Source organism: Geospiza fortis, unplaced genomic scaffold, assembly GCF_000277835.1.
Source record: "Geospiza fortis unplaced genomic scaffold, GeoFor_1.0 scaffold992, whole genome shotgun sequence".
NCBI classification, from domain to species: Eukaryota; Metazoa; Chordata; class Aves; order Passeriformes; family Thraupidae; genus Geospiza; species Geospiza fortis.
In genome coordinates this window covers 401,233-401,657 of record NW_005054625.1, presented here as the reverse complement: position 1 = coordinate 401,657, position 425 = coordinate 401,233, and the positions used below count along the sequence as shown (strand labels likewise).

Below are 425 nucleotides of genomic sequence, written 5' to 3'. Positions count from 1 at the left end.
CCCCCCCCCCCCGGGCTCCTTCCTCCATATTGAGAAGGTCAGCTGACCCGGCAGTCGCCATATTGTGAGGGGTGACGGAAACCTTGGTGGCCGCCATGTTTGGAAGGTCAGAGATTGGATCCGCGTCGCCGCCATCTTGGGAAGGTCAGCTCCACCGATGCAGTGACGTCATAGCCAGCGGGACTGTGACGTCATTCCCACCATGACCTCAATCCCTACCATGACATCACAGACAGGTGCTGGGACAGACTTTTATTGGGGCTTCCCACCCCACCCCCAGCTTGATTTTTTTTTTTTTTTTGCCTTTTTTTCCTCCTTTTTCTTAAAAAATAAATGTACAATTCCGGACAGCGGCGGTACAAAATATACACGTCTGGGGGGAGGGGAGGGGGGGGCAGGCCACACATACAAAAATATAGGGGATG

The 425-nt window shown here is 53.4% G+C and overlaps 1 protein-coding gene across 1 annotated transcript in view; it reads right to left on the bottom strand.

Annotated features, from left to right (window-relative positions):
- LOC102033975 (cell division control protein 6 homolog) overlaps nucleotides 1-97 on the bottom strand; it is a 15,573-nt gene extending 15,476 nt beyond the window's left edge. Inside the window, exon 1 of the mRNA XM_031064762.1 lies at nucleotides 48-97. Within this exon, the coding sequence (XP_030920622.1) occupies nucleotides 48-97 (50 nt within the window). The remainder of the gene's footprint in view (nucleotides 1-47) is intronic.
- Nucleotides 98-425: the final 328 nt, after the last annotated feature.